This window comes from Oncorhynchus masou, chromosome 28 (assembly GCF_036934945.1).
Source record: "Oncorhynchus masou masou isolate Uvic2021 chromosome 28, UVic_Omas_1.1, whole genome shotgun sequence".
NCBI lineage: Eukaryota > Metazoa > Chordata > Actinopteri > Salmoniformes > Salmonidae > Oncorhynchus > Oncorhynchus masou.
In genome coordinates, this window is record NC_088239.1 from 301,950 (window position 1) to 304,449 (window position 2,500).

At 61.9% G+C, this 2,500-nt stretch overlaps 1 protein-coding gene across 1 annotated transcript in view; it reads left to right on the forward strand.

Annotated features, from left to right (window-relative positions):
* The window catches only part of LOC135517094 (divergent protein kinase domain 2A), a 103,811-nt gene that overhangs the window by 93,225 nt on the left and 8,086 nt on the right, over positions 1-2,500 (forward strand). Inside the window, exon 3 of the mRNA XM_064941115.1 lies at positions 1-279. This exon is cut by the window's left edge and continues 25 nt beyond it. Within this exon, the coding sequence (XP_064797187.1) occupies positions 1-279 (279 nt within the window). The remainder of the gene's footprint in view (positions 280-2,500) is intronic.

Sequence of the window (2,500 nt, forward strand, 5' to 3'; positions counted from 1 at the left end):
CGTTTGCCAAGTACCTGGGGGCGTGTGGTCGAGTGGTGGCGGTGAACTACGTTGGTGAGGAGCTGTGGTCTTTCTACAACGCTCCGTGGGACAAGAGGGTCGACCTGGCCCGGCAGCTGATGGACATCGCTGAGCAGCTCACCAACAACGACTTTGACTTCGCCCTCTACCTGCTGGACGTGAGCTTCGATAACTTCGCCGTGGGGCCGCGGGACGGAAAGGTCATCGTGGTGGACGGGGAGAACGTCCTGGTGGCCGACAAGAGACTGATCAAACAGAGTGAGTTGGGGAGGGAGTAGAGAGGTGAGGGGGGGCTAGAGAGGTGAGGGCGAGGGGGTAGAGAGGTGAGGGGGGTTAAGAGAGGTGTGGGGGGGGGGGGGGGTAGAGAGGTGAGGGGGTAGAGAGGTGAGGGGGTAGAGAGATGAGGGTGGGGTAGAGAGGTGTGAGGGGGGTAGAGAGGTGAGGTGGGGGGTAGAGGTGAGGGAGGGGTAGAGAGGTGAGGTGGGGGGTAGAGAGGTGAGGTGGGGGGGGTAGAGAGGGGGGGTAGAGAGGTGAGGTGGGGGGTAGAGAGGTGAGGGGGTAGAGAGGTGAGGTGGGGGGTAGAGAGGTGAGGTGGGGGGTAGAGAGGTGAGGGGGTAGAGAGGTGAGGGGGTAGAGAGGTGAGGTGGGGATAGAGAGGTGTGGGGGTGATAGAGAGGTGTGGGGGTGATAGAGAGGTGTGGGGGGTAGAGAGGTGAGGGGGGTAGAGAGGTGTGGGGGCGGTAGAGAGGTGTGGGTTTGTTAGAGAGGTGTGGGTGGGTTAGAGAGGTGTGGGGGGGATAGAGAGGTGTGGGGGGGATAGAGAGGTGTGGGGGTGATAGAGAGGTGTGGGGGTGATAGAGAGGTGTGGGGTGATAGAGAGGTGTGGGGGGTAGAGAGGTGTGGGGGGGATAGAGAGGTGTGGGGGTGATAGAGAGGTGTGGGGGTGATAGAGAGGTGTGGGGGTGTAGAGAGGTGAGGGGGGTAGAGAGGTGTGGGGCGGTAGAGAGGTGTGGGTGGGTTAGAGAGGTGTGGGGGGATAGAGAGGTGTGGGGGGGATAGAGAGGTGTGGGGGGGGGATAGAGAGGTGTGGGGGGATAGAGAGGTGTGGGGGTGATAGAGAGGTGTGGGGGGTAGAGAGGTGAGGGGGTGATAGAGAGGTGTGGGGGGTAGAGAGGTGGGTTTGTTAGAGAGGTGTGGGTGGGTTAGAGAGGTGTGGGGGGGATAGAGAGGTGGGGGGGATAGAGAGGTGTGGGGGGGGATAGAGAGGTGTGGGGGGGGGATAGAGAGGTGTGGGGGTGATAAAGAGGTGTGGGGGGGTAGAGAGGTGAGGGGGGTAGAGAGGTGTGGGGCGGTAGAGAGGTGTGGGTTTGTTAGAGAGGTGTGGGGGTAGAGAGGTGTGGGGGTAGAGAGGTGTGGGGGGATAGAGAGGTGTGGGTGGGGTAGAGGTGTGGGGGGATAGAGAGGTGTGGGTGGGGTAGAGGTGTGGGGGGTAGAGAGGTGTGGGTGGGGTAGAGGTGTGGGTGGGGTAGAGGTGTGGGGGTAGAGAGGTGTGGGTGGGGTAGAGGTGTGGGGGGGTAGAGAGGTGTGGGGGGTAGAGAGGTGTGGGGGGTAGAGGTGTGGGGGGTAGAGGTGTGGGGGGTTAGAGAGGTGTGGGTGGGGTAGAGAGTTGTGGGGGGGGGGGGTAGAGGTGTGGTGGGGTAGAGGTGTGGTGGGGTAGAGGTGTGGGGGGGTAGAGAGGTGTGGGGGGTAGAGAGGTGTGGGGGGGTAGAGAGGTGTGGGGGGTAGAGAGGTGTGGGGGGTAGAGAGGTGTGGGGGGGTAGAGAGGTGTGGGGGGGGGTAGAGAGGTGTGGGGGGTAGAGAGGTGTGGGGGGGTAGAGAGGTGTGGGGGGGTAGAGGTGTGGGGGGTAGAGGTGTGGGGGGGTTAGAGAGGTGTGGGGGGTAGAGGTGTGGGGGGTAGAGGTGTGGGGGGTAGAGGTGTGGGGGGGTAGAGGTGTGGGGGGTTAGAGAGGTGTGGGGGGGTAGAGAGGTGTGGGGGGTAGAGGTGGGGGGGTAGAGGTGGGGGGTAGAGAGGTGTGGGGGGGTAGAGAGGTGTGGGGGGTAGAGGTGGGGGGTAGAGGTGGGGGGATAGAGAGGTGTGGGGGGTAGAGAGGTGTGGGGGGGTAGAGAGGTGAGGGGGGGGTAGAGAGGTGTGGGTGGGGTAGAGGTGTGGGTGGGGTAGAGGTGTGGGGGGGTAGAGGTGTGGGGGGGGTAGAGGTGTGGGTGGGGTAGAGGTGTGTCATTGGTTCGGGTGTGATACTAAGAGGTGTGTATGTGGTGTTTTCTCGGTTGCTATGACGCCCTGTGTGTGACAGACTTGTCCTGACGTCGACATCACCACCTTCTGTATTCACTCTTTTATTTATGGTTGGATTAAACCTCTCTGATATCGGTGTGTTTCCCCCTCTCTGTCCTCGGAGACAGCCGTGTCTGATCTGCCATG